The sequence below is a fragment of the Jaculus jaculus genome, chromosome Y, assembly GCF_020740685.1.
Source record: "Jaculus jaculus isolate mJacJac1 chromosome Y, mJacJac1.mat.Y.cur, whole genome shotgun sequence".
In the NCBI taxonomy this organism is placed as follows: Eukaryota; Metazoa; Chordata; class Mammalia; order Rodentia; family Dipodidae; genus Jaculus; species Jaculus jaculus.
Window position 1 is genome coordinate 4,463,410 of NC_059126.1, and position 19,185 is coordinate 4,482,594.

Consider the following 19,185-nt stretch of genomic DNA (forward strand, 5'->3'; position numbering starts at 1 on the left):
TGATCATAAAAGGTTTGTTTTTGTTTTTGTTTTGGTGATGCAGTGTCTCATTCAAGCCCAGAATGACTCACACTCATTTGGTAGTCCTGGACTGTGCCTGGAACTCATGGAGGTCATCCTGATAACATTGCCTCCCTAGTGCTGGGTGAAAGGCATGCACCAACACAACACACTACAAAAATCACATTGCCGTAATTGCTTAAAATCATTTGGTCCTTGTTTTTCAGAGTAAAGAAATGCAGGTACTTGTTTCAACCTATGTTTCCAGTCTACTCTAGCCAGATCCTTTATGAAAACAGTATAACACTATGTTTCAGTAACTAGAATGGTGTCTATTTTGATATTGCACAGCAGGTACATAAAATGTAAAGGTGTCTACCTCAGCAATGTTCAGAAGGATTCTGGGATCAAATAGCTGAGGGAATACAGTCTAGGAGAGGACAAAAAAGGCAGGTTCCCTTATGCTTGGAAATCATATAGTTTACTGTTATATTTCATAAAATTGGAATAAAACAAGTAATAATCCCTGGAAAGCAGGAGTAAGGACAATTCTTCTAGATTCTGGAATCTGTAAGGAAATAAGATGAAAAAAATTTCTTACTCCCTTTAACAGAATAGTACCATCCATATCTGATACATACATACAACCCAGCTTTTTCTAAATATCTGAGTTAAGTGTCCACTGTGGATAATGGAAGAATAACAAGAGGCTTCTCAACCTTTCCTCTTTAGTACCACTGTGTACATGGAACTTGCTAACTGAATTGAAATCTACACAGCCATCAATGTTCACATCTTATGTCAAACAGTGTCTCTTCATATTTCAACAAGTGAGGAATTATGACCCTAGGATCTCTGTATTTTAAGTAATTCTACATTAATTCCAATAAATTTATGTTAGTAAGACTTTTCTCTTTTCAAGTAGCCTTATTTGCTCATTAACAAAATAATATCTATAGGTGTTTGCTTACACATAATTTTTAAAGTGAATACCCCATGGAAAAGATGAATGTTTACATTTGTCTGCTTTCTTGTGTTTGTCTGTGTGTGCCCAAGTGTGTGTTCTTATGTGTTTGTATGTGTGTTCATGGCAGGGTTTCTTGCTAGTGAAAATGTAAACCATGTGCTTGTGCCCAATTTTACATTTGGCTTTATGTGTTTTGTTGAAGAACTAAACCTGGACCAACAGGTTTCCATCTACAGCCTTTAGCTGCTGAGCTTTCACGCACACAGAATGTAATTTTTTGAAAGGTAGCTGGGAGGATCTTTTGTGGACCAGATTGTCCTCAAATTTATAAATGAAAGGATGATCTTCAAGTCCTTTTTCCTCCTGCTTGTACAACCCTGATTTTGAGATTAGTTATATAACACCACATCCAGGTTTTATTTTTGTTGATTTTCTTCCAAATGTAGAGAGATCAAGGCATGCCACAGACTGCTGCCACCACAATGAAATCCAGTTTCATGTGTGACATGTGTGTCTAGTGTGATGCGGATAGTGAGTCATCAAGCCAAGGATATCAAGGTTTGTGAGGATGTGGCTTTAACTGTAGAACAATCTCTCCAGAACACACCTAGTTTTGCACACTTGCTCCTTAAGGAATAAATCATACTTCTACTTCTATTATATCTTTCCAAAAAGCTAAAGAATTCTGTTAAAATACTTCAAAAATGCTTAATCTATTTTAATTAAGATGGGTAAAAATCGGTGGATATAGTGGTACCCCATATAAGCTCAGTAGTCGGGGACATTTTAGCTTTAACATCTTTAGTTCAAAGCCCCTGTACACAGTAAGATACTATCTCAGAATTAAGAAGAAAATTCTTACCAAACGATGGCATATTTCCTTTCACCTCATGACTTTCATAGAAAAAGAACTTTCCATAGTATAACAGCAAAGAGTTTAATTCAAAGGATAAATGTTTCGACTTGTCTTTATATGGAGAAACTTCTAAGTTTTCATTGTAAGAGGTGCTTTCAGAAACTGAATAGAATTCTATGGTGTCTGATCACTAAATATCTAGTGAAGCATATGAGAAAGGAATTCACACTTCCCATTTATCCAGCACCATTGAATATATGGTTCCTTCTTCTTTTCTTCTTCTTCCTTCTCCCGTTTGTCTTCTCCTTCTTCTTTCCTCCCTCTTTACTTATTTTTTTCTCCTGCTTTTTCTTGTTTGTTCCTTTTAGGAACTGTCTTACTCTATTGTAACCTGATTTAAAATATTGTATGTGGTTGCATGATAGGCGCATTCTCCTAGAAGTGTTTCTACTTCTGCCTAATGAGTACTGGGATTGGAGCCATAAAACATGCCATCCAGGTACAATTATAAATTAACTACTAAATGCTAGTTCATTACTATTTAAGGCCCATAATTTAGGTGATATACTTTAAAAAGTACCTATCCCAAGCTTTAATTTGGCATCATAATCTGAAAGCTGGATCCCTAATGCTTTCAGCCCAGTTCAGTCTAGGTAGCATCTGAAGACATAATAAAAATGGGATCCAAACACTTACTTGTGAAAGATGTTCAGTTACTGTCCATATCCACCTATGAATACAAGATTTCTACATTAACATACTGTGACAAATAAAATTACTCCATTTTCAATGTGTACTCAACACAGATAACCAGTTCTTATGGTACAGTAAAAAAAAAATAGTGAAAGGATACACATAAAGTAAAAGTAATATAGTCCTTTACCTATCAAGCTTTTGAGACAATAACACAGAAGCATATTGGTCCTTGAATTCCTGATCCTTCTGCATCAGCTTCTCAAGTGCTAAAATTCCAGGTATATGCTAACAAGCCTGGCTCTATTAAGTCTTTTTTTTTTTTTTTCCACAGGCCTGTAGTATGTGTAGGAGGTGTATGTACATGTGATATGCCTTGTGCTCATGCATGCAGATCAGGGAGAATTTTTGGTGTCTTCTATTAAGCAGCATGTCTTCTTTAAATGGAGTCTCATGGAAAGTGAAGCTGCCATTTTTAATCAAGTTGGCTAACAAGTGAGCCTGACCAATTCTTCAGTCTCCATTCCACAAAGGGACTGGGATTACACCTGTAGGTGGACATACCCAGCTGTTTATGTGGATGCTGGGGTACAGAACGCAAGGAAAATCAGACCCTTAGGTCTTATGTAAGAACATTCTTACCCAGTGAACCATTTCCCCAGTCCTCTGTACAAGACTTTTGTAATCTCATTTAGTGAATATGTTATATTGGAAAATAAGAATACATAACAAAGGAGATGTTTTAAGGCTATCCTCTATTCACTCAAAATTTAGCTCAAGTAATAATAAATACTTAAAAGGAATTTGGATGTTGAAGTAACATTAGGAAGTTTATATTAAGGGCTCAAGAGCTGACTGATGTAGGTCCTTTCTGTGCAGACATGAAAGTCAAGACAAGAAGGCTGAAAAACTGCCCAAGTTACAGTCTCCAGTATCCATACAAAACATCTAGGAGTGGTCATGTGCACTTGAAACCACAGTACTACCAGGTGATAAAAGACCAAGAAGTGGCCTCGCTGCTGAAATGCAGCATGTTTGACTGGAGCGAGGCACCCAACATTCTGCTGTGGCCAACACAGTGAAACAGTGTAGAAGCAATCTATCTCTATGTTACTTACTGTTTTTCCATGGCAGAGTCTTTGGAACTTGCTTGCCTGAAGCCAGATTACTTTTAGGTTCCATAGCTGCATTGTTTGCAGGACTACATAACCATGGAAGCAAAGAAGAAAACCATTAAGTCAGTATATGCATATTTTTCTGGGAGGCACACATCATTTCTCAGAATGTGACTTTAATTTCAGGTAAAGACCACCTACTTTAATCTGAAAAGCAAATACATTTCCAGCAACTTTAGTTCTATTTCCACTTCTCTGGAATGTTCCCTATTCCGCATACTCATTAGGATGAGAACAAAATGTTTCATTTTCTAGAAATTAAGGTTAACAATAATGACCTCCAATGCCTTGTTGAATGCAAGGATTATTAGCTCAACATACGTGAAAATAATATACTATTACATTGAAAATGCCAAATCCTAGGGCTGGAAAGAAGCATCAGTGATTACATTTCTTGCCTCAGAAATGTAAGGACTCATATTTGTATCCCTAGTACCCTCTATCACAAGATTCACATGATCATAAATGCATCTGGAGTTCATTTTCATTGGATGGAGGCCCTGATCTGTCCATGTATACTCAATTTTTCTCCCCTCCCTCCACCCTCTATCTGTATGTAACCCATTCTATGGTGAATACAATATTAAAAACTGGTGATATAAGACTCATAGTACTGAGGCAAATTTACATTAGTAAATGATAGAATTCATCTTTCAGTTTTTTCTATATTACTGCTAGCAAAATAGCATGCCCTTAAAAATTAGCAAGTGACTTGGGCATGGTACCACATGCCCTTACTCATAGCACTCAGGACACATCACTAGAAGACTCAGTGAGAGCTGGAGGCCACCATGACTACACAGTTAATACCAATTCAGCCTGTGCTAGAACAAGAACTTACCTATAATACAAAAATAAATAAAAATCAACTTACTTCAGTAACCCAGAAACAAGGCAGTCTATAGTAGAGTGAGACCGTGCCTCACAAAATAAAAAGAAATAAAGTTGATAAAATATAGACTCCACTTCCTGGCATTGTGGTACATATCCACAATCCTAGCACTCAGGAGTCAGAGGTAGGGAGACTTCTCTGATTTTGACACCAACATGGTACTAGTCAGGTTAGGATAGAGTGAGAAAATACAAAGAAAAACAAAAGAAATCAAGCAAGCAAACAGTAAAAATGAAAAAAAAATAGGATGAAAGGAAAGACAATTTTATTCATTTGTTTTCAAATACAGACATAGTTTTAGTTTTGTTGGGAACAATTCTTTCCTGTCTTAAGTTGGGAGATGAGAATTCTGAGGTTTGAACTGGTTATTAAGAATAAGTATGAAGAGTAATGATTTTCTTTCTTACCAATAAATACACTGGATTTCACAATCTCAAACTACTTTAAAGACCCCTTCTGCAGAGTCTAGCTGTCTGGAGTAAAAAGGACTTAAATGGAATTTCTGCAAAATTTCTTGTGGAGATGTGATGTGCAAACTCTTATGGGTTCATGTTTGAAGACCAAAGGATGGCACTGTGTGTCTTCCTTGAGGATTCTTCACTTTACTTACCATGCCAGTGTCTTTCACTTGAACCCAAAGATGTATTCTCCCTCAGTTTGGCCCAGAGACCCTATCTTTACCTCCTGAGAACTGAGACTGCAAGCCTGTGGCTATGTCTAATGGTATTTATATGGGTTCCAGGCAATCCCAACTCTGCTTCACATGTTTGTGCGGCAAGCAAGTTATCTTTTCCTCAGTTTTGTGTATGACTTTGTTAACAATGCAAATGTGCCAAAACAAAAAAGAAGACACAAGAATACCACCTACAGGTATGGGAAGGTTCCTCCACAGTTAAAGACATTTGGTTGCTTAGCTGGCTTTGCCAGTTTCAATTCCTCAGCACCCATATAACATAAATCCAGATGTACAAAGTAGCACATGTACGTAGACATTTTTTGCAATGGCAAGAAGTCCTGCTGCTCACATTCTCACTTATTCTCTTTGACAATAAATAAACAATTTAAGGAACTTACAATAAAAATAAAACAAGAATGCCTAGCAGTAATGCACCTCTGTAACACAATAAGGCAACATTTTTATGCCTTAACTGGTAAGTACAAAGACCATGATCTTGTATCAAGGAAAAAATATGGAAAAAAATACCAGTAAAATTACCTGTGGTAGATTACCAATCAAACATCATCAAGGAAAGGGGACTTTACTTGCCTGGCTTTGCCTCTTGCTTTGCCTTGCCTCTATCTTGCCTTGCTTATTAAGTTGCATTGCCATTTTGTTGCCTTGCCTTTTAATTTCCTTTACTCTTGTATTAACTTGTCTTTTACTTTTCCTCTTGCCTTGCCTTCCCCTTGCCTTGACATGCCTTTTCCTTTGCCATGCCCTGAATGTCTTGCTTTGCCTTAACTCTTTCCTTCCCTTGTGCCTTGACTAGCCTGTTGCCTTGCCTTGTTTCTTGCCCTGACATGTCCTACCTTGTCACTTTGATTGCCTCTATCCTTGCCTGGCCTCTTTCCTTGCCTAGTCTCTTGCTTTGGCATGCTCTTGAATTGCTTTGCCTTCAGCCTTGCCCTTCAATGCATCCTGCATTGCTTTGCCTCTTCCACAACCTTGTTGTGCCCTTGAATGAACTTGCCTCCCTACCTTGCCTCTTGCCTTGCTTCACCTCATGCTTTCTTTGGCCTGTTGCATATGCTCCCCTCTTGTCTTTCTCCCTGCCTTGTCTGTTGACTGGCCTTGCTTCCCCTTGCCTTGTCTGTTGATTAGCATTGCTTTTCCTTGCCTTTCCTTCCCTGCAATGTCTCTTGCCACGCATGCCTACTCATCTTATCTCATGCCTAGCATTATATTTGCCGGTGCCTTACCTAGCCCCTTGCCTTGATATCCTCTTTTCTTGCCTTACTTTATGTATGGCATGGGCCCTTGCCTTGCTTTACCTTGCCTCTATACTTGAATGACCTCTTGCCTATATACTCTTGCCTTTCCTGAAATCTCAGCTTTCTTTGCCCTACTTTTGTCTTGTGTGAACTTTTGCATAACCTTCCTTCTTTTTTAGCCTCTAGAATTCCCTGAACTCCTGTCTTTTTTGTGACCATATGTTGCCTGACTTGCCACTTTGTACACTTGCTGATTGCCTTGCTGGTCCCTTGCCTTTTCTGGCCTCTCCTCTTCCCTTGCCTTTTCCCATGCTATGCCCCTTCCTCTTGCCTTGCCTTTCACCTTCTGTGTTGGACTATAGCACTACCTGGCTCATTGTCTTTGCTCATTCTTTCCTGGCTAGGCTTCATGGCAAACCTTCCTCTTGGCTTGTCTCTTCCACTTCCTTGCCTAACCTTCTCTTGCCGTACGTGGCCTCTTCCCTTGCCTTGCCTGCATCTTGCCTTAAGTGGCTATGCCTTGCCTGGGCTCTTGTCATGCTGTTGTCTTTTATTTACCTTGACTTATTTTGCCTTACCTCTTACCTCACCTTGCCTCACAGCTGTCTTTGCCTCCCTTGACCCTTCCTTTGCCTATTCATTTGTTATTATTTATTATTCATTGGCTATTTTACCTTTCTTTCCTTTGTTTTTATAATGGAGCACATGGATTTGGGGAGGTAGAGGACAGACTAAGGCCAATGCATTTACCATTTATTCTCACAGAACCTGGTTGTGCCCCAGATAAATGGGGTGGTGTTATTCTCTTCAGCCAATTCTGCAAAGGAAGCAAAAATTCATTTGTAATAATCAACATAAGACACAATTACAGTTCATTGTGTGATGATCAATACTACCTCTAAGTTTATAATGCAAGTAAAACTTGATCATTTACCCCCAATGTGACATAGAAGCAGGAATTTGACTACAGGATATAAACACAGAGCAATATAGAATATTAACTTGCCTCATAACAATCAAGCACATATCACAATAGAATTTACACTAGGAAGCAGATATGAAGAACTGTTTTTGCCAGGCAAGAGGCATAGGCTATTCTGCATGTTTGCATGGTGATACAAATGAGCTCAATTGTGGGCCCATGAAAAATAGTAAGGCTTTTTGAGCAATATGGTACAGAAAGAAAAAAGAAAATTTTCCTCTGTCTTAAGCAAATGACTTGAGATTTACATATGTTGAAGAAAAACATGTAGAGGCATTTACCTAGATCCCAGTCTTCATCACAAGGAGGGTACTGCCATGTGTTCTTGGGCACAGTGTCTTGTCTAGGATTCCTAATTGGGTTGACTGCAAGACAAAAAAATTACATATAAATGAGAGACTTCTAAGTTCCTATGCAAAAGAGATTACAGTCTTATCAGACTGTTTTGTATAAACCATGGCTAGAACAAATTTGGCAAGAGAAAAAAAGGAAACAAAAACAAAGACAAACATCACATATAAGGAAATTAAAGAAACATAAAGAAATTGGTAAAGATATACATATATAGATACTGAAATAAGTCTGTCTGTCTGTCTGTCTGTCTGTCTGTCTATCTATCTATCTATCTATCTATCTATCTATCTATCTATCTATTGAGTTGGCAGCATTTAGTCCTGGCTAGTGTCATGGTCACTGTGTAACCAAGGATCCAAGGATGACCTGGAGATACCTGGTCCTCCTACATCCATCCATCCATACATACATACACGCATCCATTATCTATCTATCTATCTATCTATTGAGTTGGCAGCATTTAGTCCTGGTTAGTGTCATGGTCACTGTGTAACCAAGGATGACCTGGAGATCCCTGGTCCTCCTGCATCCACCTTGAGTGTTGGGATTACAGAAAATGTGTTCATATCATATTCATTTAATGCTGGGGATCAAATAAGAATGTGGTGCATATTAGGCAACCACTTTACAAACCGAGCTCAAAACCAGCCCCAAGAATATGAGTTAGATTCCTAGGAGAGAAACCTGTCTGGTTACCTAATTATAAAAATCTTGGAGATAGACAATATGCCATTTTCAAAAATTGGTGAAGTTGGAATTTTGCTCACAATGTAGCACAATGTACATTTGAAAGAGTCAGTTGTAGATTGGCAACATTTGAATTAGACAGGCTTACCCAAATCCTGCTCTATACACCTGTCATCACATATTGAGATATGGTGACTGAGTTCAGTCCTTGGTACCAAGTGACGAGCATTGAATGGACATGTAGCAAAATTTCTTGCAATATCAGGATGATTCTGTGGAATCCAAATAAAGGCATTGGTTAACTGTTTGGATTTCTCCCTCTCTCTCTCTCTCGCTCTCTCTCTCCTGAAAGTAAAAGTTTGTTTATTTGGGAAGACAACTAGGATAAGTCAAAATGCGGCAGGGATAAGAAAGGGTAATGATTGAGTGAATATCATGAAAATATACTATATAATTGAAAGAAACTGTATAAAAAAATAAGAAAGAGAACCTTCAGAAATAAAAGCTCAGATAAGTAGCATAAAGTAATTTGTAGCAGGATATAGTGGGCCAGTTGTGAACTTGAGGCAGGTGGATCACTTCAAGGCCATCCTTGGCACTGAATGTGACATAGGTTGCGCTACATGATACAATATTCTAAACAAAAAGACAGAGCTGAGGAGCAGCTCGAGTTAATAAAGGGCTTGAGGCACAATGCTGAGGATCTAGTGTGCATTACCAACATGCCTATAAAGAGGAAAATGAAGGGACATAATCCAACAGCTTGGGTGGTGGAGAGAAGAGATCCCAGGGCTTATTATTGACTGAGTCTAATTCACTCTAAGATCTCCAGGTTCGGTGAGAAATCCTGTCCCAAACTAAGGTACCCAGGTGTGGTAATGCACATCTTACACTCCACCACTCACAAGGTCAAAGCTGGAGAAAACTGAGTTTCAGATCAGCCTGAGAGGCAGTTGCAAAAGGCTATGGCATGCCCATTCTTCCCCATCTCAAAGAGAAATACAAAAGATTATTCAAGAAATACTGTTTTGAAAGGATGATATTGCCACCAGTTGAGGGAAGAAAACCAAAGAGAAAATACTGATGCACTCCCTTTCTGACAGTGTTGGCATTTAACACAAAAGTAGACTCACCAAACAATTTTGGCACTCAATTAAACATTTCAGTTTGGGGCTGGCAAGATGAAGCAGCATCTAAAGGTACTTTCTTGCAAATCCTGACAGCCTGGCTCTGATCCCTCAGTACATAAATTATGCCAGACATATGGTTCTGGAGACTTGCTGCAGAGGCCAGATGCTCTGGTTTGCATATGTACTAAAGCAAACTCACAAGTAAATGAAGGAGGAAAGGGAAAAGGGAGGAAAGGATCAGTAAAAGAGAAATAAAGCATGGAAGGGGAGAAAAAGAAATCATGTAAGTTAAAATTACTTGCACTTTACAAAACTCTACCTTTTTATGTTTTTTACCTTTTTAAAATTTAGGGTAGGACACCTCCATGGTCATGCCATCCCTGTACACACAATGACCCTTCTGAGTGCCTTGATTAAAGGCATATGCAACCATACCAGCTAAAATCTAGACATGTAAAGCAACTCAAACGTAACAAAAGGCTGAATTACAAAGAAAAAACTAGCCTAAAAGTAGCTTACCTTTTTGCACTTGATTAGGTGATAAGGAAACCTGCAGGCCCTGATGTGGTGATTTTTAACATAAGGACATTGTAAGAGTCTTTCGGGGTCTGGAGATTCCACTGACAGAGAGAGAAGCACAGTTAAGTATAAAGCACAGTAGGACCTTATGAGATTACACCCTTGTGGGCATGTGGGGGTTTCTATAGAATCTATACAAAATAGTAAGTCTAAATAAAACTTCAGATTGAAATAAAGGGTGATTAAACAATTTCAAATGAAAACATTTATAGCCGTGGGGCATGTTTTAAATTCCAGCACTCTGGAAACAGAGCTACGAGCATCATTTGAACTCAAGGCCAGACTGAGCTAGACAGGGAGTTCCCGGACATCTTTGGCTGGAGTAAGAACTTACTAGGGCAAAATGAAAACCGAAACAAACCAAACTTAAATAATGAAAATGCAACCATAAAAATCACATACTGTATCTCTGAATATTGTATGGTAAGAGTTGAGACTCCCAAGACTTCATCACTGAAACAAATGAACCCCAGATGGCTAAGGGAAATTTGTGTAAGAGGAAGCTGAAAGAATGTTAGAGCCACACGTTGGGTCATTATGCACAGAGACCTTGACTCTTACCCATAACTGATGGCTAACCTGACAATACATGACCCATAATGCCCAACGAGGAGAGTACCTGCAGTGCGGAAGGAGTGGGAGCAATGCTGCCAACATGACTGTATACACACTTTGACCATAACTAACTTAAAAATAATTCTAATTTTTAGAAAATTCTCTGGGCTATCATTGAAGGGTAGTAAGCCCAGCAGAATCCGCAGTTGTGTTGGTGAAGTTTCAGTTACTGTTTGACAGGGCAGTATTTTATGCTGAATATCTTTACTACATGATAAAAGTAAATGAAACATTCCCTTTTCTTTTCAAAACATGATAGTTAGGGTCACTTAAACTCTCTTGCTATTCCAACTACAACTTCCAACCAGCAAGTTAAAATTGGAATGGCTACTGGTGTGCCACTATGCCCACTTTGGCCCTCTGCCCTTGCAAACACTCCCCAATCCAACTGGTCCCAGAACAAGCTGAGGAAATTAAGCCTTACTATTACCAGGAATTTGTGACATGAACAAACTTGATACGCAAATCTCTGTGTCAGTTATGGTCTATAAAAGCTCAAAAATATTAGTGCATAGACTTTTAAATATTTTGGGGGGTGGGGGGGAGGGAAGGGAGTTTCCTGGTAGTGTCTCACTCTAGCCAAAGCTGCTCTGGAATTCACTATGTAGTCTCAGGGTGGCTTTGAACTCATGGTGATCCTCCTACCTCTGCCTCCCAAGTGCTAGGATTAAGGGCAAGTGCCACCATGCCCAAGTAAAATATCCTTTTCAATTTACTTCTATAACTATTACTGACTTCTCTAGGTACCTCATAAATGCCCCCATTCCTTTTAGCAGATAGGTAAGTTTCCTTTTCCTATAGTTGACTAGAGAGGAGGAAAAAAAGTTCTTTAAGCACTACAAACAGTTGAAAGGAGAAGAAAGTATCTGCAAAAATAATGAAAATAAAATAAAACAAAAGACAGAACCTCCTGAGTCTAAAACAACAGCAGACAGACAGAAATGCTGTGTGTGTGTGTGTGGGGGGGAAGAGGCACTAACCTATATCATATTATTGAAACTGTCATTGATCTAGATAAGCTTACCAGGCTGAACCCCACAACTTAGCAAGCTGTGTGAAGAGCAATAAATTAAATGGTTAAGCACACTCTGTGAGGACTAGTGGCAACCTAGTCAAAAGCTCCTTACATTTGTAGGTAAGGATAAAAGTAAGATAAGCCATTCACATTTGATTAGAAGAATATAAATCAGGAACCATAAAAGGAGAGCAGAACTCAATGTGGAAATGTGAAAGAAAGATTTGCTTGTATTGTGTTAAGCATGGAATTAACTGGTAATCATGATCCTGATGCAAGTAATCAAGGCAATGCCTTAAATACCAGAATGAATGGGAAGGAAAAAAGTCTTAGAGGTTTGGTAAATATTTTATTGATTATTTCATTTATTTGTGAGACAGTGAGAGGGGCAAATAAAAGGATAGAATGGGTGTGCCAGGGCCTTTAGCCACTGCAAGCAAACTGCAAATGCATGTGCCCTCTTGTACATCTGGCCTACATGAGTCCAGGAAAATTGACCCAAGGACCTTAGGCTTCTCATGCAAATGTCTTCACTGGTAATCCATTTCACCACCCCACCAAACTTTTCTTATCCAGCAATCTTTTCTATTTTTGTAGTATAAGAATATACATAGAGCATTTACTGATCAAATTCTTTTAAGTTTCCATTAATTTCATCCCTCCCATCACTAGTAAATGTTAGACCATGTCAGCAGCTGACAGACTGGGAAAACTTATGATTCACATACTTTATATGGGACTGCCCATATAGGGGCATATGTCAGAAAACTACCACAAAGCTTTATTGCTCAGTTATTGGTAATTTAGGTAAACTCTAATCTCCTTTGATAGATTAAAACAAACACACCACTTACTTAGTTGGTAGAAACCAAACCTAGGCCCTTGAGCATGGTAGGCAAACATTCTACTACAAAGTTAAGTCCATTGCCTTACACCAAGTATATTTTGTAAACTGAGAACTGTGGGGTGTGAACATCTTGCATACTGGTCCTATGTCCAAGGGTATATACTGTTATGCTCCCTCTCTTCCACTTCAATCCACAACTCCCCCTCTTCTGTGGGTTTACCAGCCTTCACTGTAGGATCAAAAATGTAGCAGTCAGCTCCCCTTCTCTCTCCGTGTGTCTCGTGTGTGTGTGTAGTTAACATCACAACATATATTTCCTACACTATGGCTATTCTTTCAACTCCTCTTCTAGAATGAATGTCCCCTGTGCTTCCAAAGGCACTTGTTAGTCTCTTTGGGGTGAGTAATTGGTCTGCATAACTGACTTCAAAGATTTCTTGTTGTTGTTATTCTAGTTTTACTGTTCAAGGTAGAATCAAGCTCTATCCCACTTAGACCTGGAATTTATGATATATCCTGGAACTCACAGTGGTCATCCTACATCGGCCTCCTCAGTGCAAGTATTAACAGGCACGGGGGGCGGGGAGAAAGGGAGGGAGGGTGGGAGGGAGGGAGAATGGGCATGGTAGATATTCTAGCCACTGCACATAAGCAACCAATTAATTTGTCCTGCTGCCTCTGGCATATGTGGGTACTAGGGACAGAATGTGGGACCTTAGCGTTTGAAATCAAGTGCGTGTAATGCTAAGTAAGCTACATCCTCAGCCCTAAATTTGATGAATTTTGAGTCACTTCAGTATCTACCACCATGTCCTTGGAGGTGATTATCAGGATAGCAGTGAGAGTGGTACTCATATTTAATCTGCCCCTAACCCTGTAATATTGACTTTTTTATTTTGTTTTGTTTTCTTTTTGATTTTGAGACAGAAACTTGATAAGTACCTCAGCCTGTCTTCAACATTCTCATCCTTTTGCCTCAGTCTCCTCGGAGTTAGGTATACATGTATACAATACCACACCTGGTCCTCATACCTCTTTAAGTTACACATGCCTTATATCTAATGAGATCAACCATGAATAAAGGGCTGTGTCATATTTTATGATATATAATAACCTATATTATTTCATATTTGATGACTTATAGACATGAACACCATGCAGACTTTATCTTCCAATGCAGTTCAGAGACATTTGAACTTTTCACAACAAACTTCAAAGAAAACAGACATCAAAGTACACATAAACAATGTATATGTATAAAGACAGCAAGTAATACGTACTGGAAGTGTATTCAATGTTGACAGCAAAATACCCAGAGCAGGTTCTAGGGAAGGAAAAAGCATGCTTTAATGGATTAGCAATAAAATACATCAAAAGGTAGCCATAACAACTTTAATAAGTTGTTGAGTTAACACACAAGTTCATTAAAAGAAACCCTTAGTGACCCACCACAAACATTTATCCTTCTTATATCACTGACACGTCATCCACTTATAACTCATAGTATTGTAATGAAATCTAGGCCTACCAACAGTTAAGTCATGTACAATTGCTGGCATAGATGACAAGTTTTTACTCTATTTTAAGGGTTATTACAATAGCCAGTTTTTGACCTAGTTTTAGGGTTTCATATTATGAGAAATCAAGTCTTGCTGCAAAGATACTGCTCTTTTCAATTCTTGGATAAACAATAAAAGCTCTTCTTTCAAGTTCTTAAAACATTACATTAAGGGCAGGCCACTTTTTTTTTTTTTTCTGATCTAACACTGCTGGATGCTAATTTAATAACGTTTAACCTATTCAAAATTTTCAGGTATTTTCTAGTTTATTTACCAACTGTATAACTTTTGAAAATTTATTTGCAAAGGCTAAAGAGATGGCTTATCAGTTAAGGTCCCTGTTTGCTAAGCTTGAAGACTGAGGATGGATTCCCCAGAACTCATGTCACTTAGATGTACAAGGTGGCACATGTATCTGGAGTTGATTGCTCTTGTTAGAGGTTCTTGCCGGCACATTCACAATAAATCTACATGCCTGCAAATACATAAAATGTTAAAAAAAAAAATATATATATATATATACATATATATATATATATATATATATATATATATATATATATATATACACTTTTTTTTTTTGAAAATGTTATCTCATAAAAGTATAAAAGTGGACAGGCTTGGGAGTACATGCATTTAATCCCTGAGTTGGGAGGCAGATATAGGAGGATCATAAAGATTTAAAAGTTAAAAGAGTTACAAAGTTACCCTAGTGTAAGTTAAGGTCAGTGTAAGATCCTAACTCAAAAAAAAAGCACTGCTAAGCAGAGAGAGAAAGAAAGATAATATGGGTACAAGGGCCTCTTGCCACTGCTAATGAACTCCCGAAGCCTTCTCCACTGTATGTTTGTGGCTTTACTGTTTTACTGGAAATTGAACACAAACATTCAGGTTTTGCAAATAAGCGTAACTACTGAATCATCCCTCCTGACCCATTTCCCCGACTCATAAAAAACACAATGCTGCCACGCTATGTTCCCCTTTTCTGGAGTTGATTCACTTTGTTTTCCCCAACTTCCTATGCCAACATGGCAAGAAGTGTTGATTTAAGACTCTCCAGCCCCTCATTCTCTCTACACAGTAGGGGAGGTTTATAAACGTGAGGATTTAAGAATTGTTTAGAGTAGGGTACGTCATGACCTCATGAGTTTGTTTTGTTTCTTTCTTTTTTTTTTTTTTTTTTTTTGAGGTAGGGTCTCACAGTCCCCAACTTGACCTGGAAGTTCCTTTGTAGTCAGTCGGTGACCTCAAACTCCCAGCAGTACTCCTATGTGTCCCTTCCGTGTGGTGGGATGAACAGCATTCGCCACAACAATGGGGAAATTGTTATTAAGTGAAGTTTTTGTGGGAAAAGTTAAGGTGTCTGAAACCAGGCCCATAGGAAGGCTTTGAAATTGTGTTTTGTGTTCATCTCTAGTCAAGGTTTCCTTCGGCTCCTCACCCAATTCCAAGCCCCTTGTGTCCCATTCTATAACAATAATAATATGAGTTAAAGTGGTTAAGGAATAGAAGTGATCATTTGAACTCTGGTACTTTGCTGTAACTTTGGTACTTGGGTTCGGGTAATGAGTAGTAAGAATACGTTACACATACTCTTCAAGTTTGAGTTAACACAGTGTGGTGTTTTTTGATGTTGTGCTACAGCCAGCCACTTTTGTTTGGAAAAGGTGACTGTGGTGGAAGAACCCAGTAGAGAGAGAGAGAGAGAGAGAGAGAGAGAGAGAGAGAGAGTGTGTGTGTGTGTGTGTGTGTGTGTGTGTAATTCCAGGTGTACTGATGAGTGCTGAGTGCAGTGACTTTTCGGGGGGCAGGGTATTTGCCAGGCACCACAGCGCTGAGAGCCCATGTGGGCCATTGAGAGCCTGGCGTCGTGAGAGCGCAGTGTCCCATGAACAACGTGCCCCGTCCTGAGGGTTAGCAGGAGGTTTCCCTCAGGCGGCCATGACGGGAAGAAGCGGAGCGTGAGGCTGCTCTGTGACCTCTTAAGGGGGCTGGAGGCCTCCCTCGGGTGAGGATTCCCTTCCCTACAGCCAACACCGAGGAGAGAAACCCCCTTTTCCAACGCAGGCAGGGGCCAGCGATGGGAGCCAATACGGGCAGGCGGGGCAGAGGGTTCCCTAGAACACACTGGAAACAGGTGCGAGAGGTGTCGGAGCGGCGAGCGCTGGCCGCCAACGGTCTGAGCGCCGGAGAGAGCGGCCTTCACAGGCCCGGCCTGAAGAGCAGGGCGGGAAAAGGGAAGAGCGAGAGGAGGAAGGGCCCCGGAAGGTGAGCTCTGTGGAGGCGCTGCCCTGGCTAAGACGCCAGGGCCTTTCTTACCTCAGTGCAGGCGCTCGGACCACAGGCGACTCCGCCCGCAGCCACCGCCACCGCCACGGCCACGGCCACCGCCAAGGAAACGGCCACGGCCACGCGCGTCGTCAGCAACGCCCACTTCCGGCGGCGACACAAAGGCGCGCGCGCGTTCCGTGGCTCGTCCTGTGACGCGTGCCAGCTCCCACAGGCTGGGCCCCGTGCAGCGCGGCGGGCACCCACGGCGCCAGCCCCTTCCTCGCTGGGTCCGCGTGCGGCCGTCGTCACGTGTGAGGCCTTCGGGCGCGGTCCTCTACGAGGTGAAGCCGCAGCGGTCGTGCGTGGGGCCCGCGCCCCTCCCGGGCGGTGCTGACGCGCACGGCTAAGGAAACGGAGCTGGCTGGGAAGCAATGGACGCTGTCGGCCTGGGGTGCTCGCTCCAAGTTATTGGTGCAAATGGTCTACTGAGAACGGCTTCTGCGTTTTGAAAGGACCGCGGAGTTGGAGCTCACTGACACCACAGCTGAACAGCTACCGAGCAGGGGCCTGTCTGTCTGTCTCTCTCTCTCTCTCTCTCTCTCTCTCTCTCTGGGTGTGTGGGTGTGTGTGTGTGTGTGTGTGTGTGTGTGTGTGGACACGCTCAGGCAGTTCCTTTGCACTGGCTGCAGGACCTCGCGCGCCCATTTCTTTTTCTCTGTCCTCTCTCTCTCTCTCTCTTCCTCCCTCACTCCTTCTCTCCTTCCCTCTCTCCCTCCCTTTCTCTCTTTCAGTCTCTTTCTGTCTCTCGATCTTGTATAATTAAGTAAAAATAAAATAAACTTTAAAAATTCAGGCTGCAGACGATTCTTTCTTTCATGGTGGCTGCAAGGATGATATATATTCCTGCTTATGCGATGAAAGGGACTATAACTTTAGGGCAAACAAATGGTTCACAGTGACTGCTCCAAAGAGGGAATCAAAGACTCTGAGCCTTCTGAAAACCCTAAGCCTGACAAAAGTATACGTTTGTTTCTGAAACTACTTCCGGAAACAGGTATAACCTTGGAGTAATGGCAAAACTGGGTGGGCGGCTCACATCTCTACACTTACACAGTTGGGAACTGGATGATGCAGGATGAGGACTATCAGTCAAACCTGGTTCCATATTAACAAAAACAAAACAAAACATAATTATAAGTGTATACGTACATACATACGTACATACATGTACACATACACACATACGTATACATATACATACATACATACATATATATATATATATATATATCGCGTGCTAATGCTTAAATGCTACTCAGATTGGGTATGCCAAGGAAATGCTAGATAATATAAATTCCCTGAAGGAATAAAGCTATGGGGCCTCAAATGACCTACAATGGCATCAAGGAGAGAACACACTTATGCCCCTTCAAGTTTAAACACAAAAAACAAATGTATGTGTGTGGGCGCATTGCCTTTTGTAAAGATAGGGTGATAAATTGAAACTTCAAAGCAGAACAAGAAGTTTGGAAGATGACTGTACCATATGAAATATTGGAATTCCTGACATTTAAGTAGGTAAGAGTCTACTAAACATGACTTGGGAGGCATCATTGTCAAAGCAAAAATAATACAGCCTTACTGCAGAGAATCTTTGGAATAGAACAGATGGTTCTTCTTAGTGTAATTTGTAAGTTACTACCTCACACCCTAATTGGTAATCTTTTGAGAAGACCCCATACTTTGCAGCTTTCACAGTAAGACCATACAAACAGCCAGGGGCATTGACACAGCCCGGGAGTCCCTACATTTGGGAAGTTGAGGCAGGATGATTTTCAAGGCTTTGAGATCAGACAAGGCTACCTAGATTCAGGCCAGCTTGAGCTATAGAGTGAGACACATCTCAAGAAAGCCACCCAAAATCACAACTGGGCTATTTGGAGAGATGAGTAAGTAGATAAAGTAGTGCTAGATTGCAAAGGCTGAAGGGCTGCCTTTAATTCCCCAGTACTCTAAGGTAACAAGCCAAAAATGCAAAGGAGAGCATGTGTCTGGAGTTAGGCTGCACAGGCAAGAGGACCTCTTGCACTAACTAACTCATGCTCTTACTTTTTATCAGGTAAATAAATAAAAACTTTTGAGAAAACACAGCAAGGTCCTTCTCCATGCAAAGTAAACAAGTCAACCAAACACACCAACTCAAAAATCAATGAAGACATGAGTGTGGCTGGGAGATGAGGTGAAGCTATTCTAGTAGAAGATGAATGGGTCTTAGTCAGGTCTGCCTATTAGAATCATCTGGGACATGCTTAAGACATACAAGGCCATGAGCCCTTCCAAAACCAGTTAGTCAGAAAGAACCAACATTTTTTTTTTTTTAATCTACTTAGATGAATCTAAAGCATAGCACTCCAAGAACCACTGACCTTGGCATAGTTTTTATTGATCACGGCTGTTCTTTGACCTAGATGGCCTGGATGAATCCTGCAGGAGATGGAATCTGCTCAATGCTTTTCCAGACTTAAAAAAGTTGCTGAGACCCAAATATACACTGCTTGCTTAGCACTTTAAAAGCATTTTTTAAAACAAGTAATGTTTTTTTTCTAAACCTTTCACATTATGAGAAATTTT

General features: G+C 40.4%; 1 protein-coding gene across 1 annotated transcript; it reads right to left on the minus strand.

Moving 5' to 3' along the window:
- Positions 1-435: 435 nt before the first annotated feature.
- On the minus strand, positions 436-16,685 carry LOC123457089 (gametocyte-specific factor 1-like). Its single transcript, XM_045141174.1, has 9 exons — positions 16,603-16,685; positions 14,005-14,048; positions 10,188-10,288; positions 8,687-8,810; positions 7,779-7,862; positions 7,266-7,332; positions 3,635-3,717; positions 2,520-2,553; positions 436-568 (listed from the first exon to the last, which is right to left on the minus strand). Coding segments are annotated over exons 2-8 (477 nt in total). The 5' UTR covers positions 14,006-14,048; positions 16,603-16,685; the 3' UTR covers positions 436-568; positions 2,520-2,536.
- Between the last annotated feature and the right edge of the window lie 2,500 nt (positions 16,686-19,185).